Source organism: Magallana gigas, chromosome 1, assembly GCF_963853765.1.
Source record: "Magallana gigas chromosome 1, xbMagGiga1.1, whole genome shotgun sequence".
In the NCBI taxonomy this organism is placed as follows: domain Eukaryota; kingdom Metazoa; phylum Mollusca; class Bivalvia; order Ostreida; family Ostreidae; genus Magallana; species Magallana gigas.
In genome coordinates, this window is record NC_088853.1 from 10,577,992 (window position 1) to 10,579,143 (window position 1,152).

A 1,152-nucleotide genomic window follows, 5' to 3' on the forward strand; every position below is an offset into this window, starting at 1 on the left:
TCAGTACAGTTTTAACATCCCAATCTGATTCTGATGAGAATCGCTAAACATGCAGAGTTCGGTATCTTGTAGTTCTGGAACACATTCATGTATCTCGTTGAGAGCATCTCTAAGTCTGGCTAATTTGTTTCTGTTCAATGTGACTCCTTTCTTTGTCGGTATGGGTTCTGGGGCATCGTCGGGCTTCCAAAAGTGCCTTATATCCACTGTAGGGTAACCTGATGACAACGAAACAAACACGCCACCGCCAATATGCCACTGTACTTCTCCATCCTCTCTTCCAACGTTGTCTATGAAGTCTTGGATATCTGGTAAAAGGGATTCAAATTTTAACCAACGAGCCAATGTAAAGGTAACTCCTTTCTTGGTGGCAATGAGACGACCGTGAGATTCTGCGAGATGACGGATGTGAACATAAAGCGTTCCCTTGAAAGACATGACGGTGAGAAACAGGTCATTCAAGTCGTCCAGACCTATCCTACATCTTGGCTCCTGAGACTGTTGGTGTGTAGCTTTCTTTGATTCGTTTCTGGAATCCCGTATTTCTTTGGTAGGGATGACCAACGATCTTGCCATGGCTAATTTTTTTTCGTATTCAGACTTCGTTTCATCGTCATTGTTCATTAGGAGTCTCGATAAATCAGCTTGATTGGCTTTCATTAATGCCACTCTGAGACCCATAAAAGCCCTCGATCCTCGGCGTAAAATGATACAAATCAGTTTTCTGTTTTGGTCATAACTGGTTTTCTCGGCTTCTATCTGTTGTCTCATTTCATCTGTTATTATGTTTGATGCGTACAGATGTTCTGCTACTCGAATCGCCATCATCTTCTTCACCAATGTGGAGTAGTTTGCTTTAATAAGGTTTTGATGTTTATTCTCCATATCTGTTCGCAGCAGCAAGAATCTCGCAAGAAAGAAAATAAACTTGTATCCTCTCTGAGACTTGCTCAGGACTGGTGAATATCTTTCAAATCGATAAAGTTTATATACGATTTAATCACGTGGGTCTATGACTGTATACTCCCACTTGACTGTGTACTGCCCCAATGACTGTGTACTGCCCTCTCGATTGTGAGGCATTGGTGTAGGTGGGGTTCTGGGTTTCACTGTTAAGTGCACATGTTTTCAATTTTTGAAGAAGCATGGGTA

At 41.9% G+C, this 1,152-nt stretch overlaps 1 protein-coding gene across 1 annotated transcript; it reads right to left on the minus strand.

The window, feature by feature from the left end:
• On the minus strand, positions 1 to 922 carry LOC136275548 (uncharacterized). The gene has a single exon (XM_066085079.1). The coding sequence runs from the start codon at positions 883 to 885 to the stop codon at positions 1 to 3; it is 885 nt and encodes a 294-aa protein (XP_065941151.1). The 5' UTR covers positions 886 to 922.
• Positions 923 to 1,152: the final 230 nt, after the last annotated feature.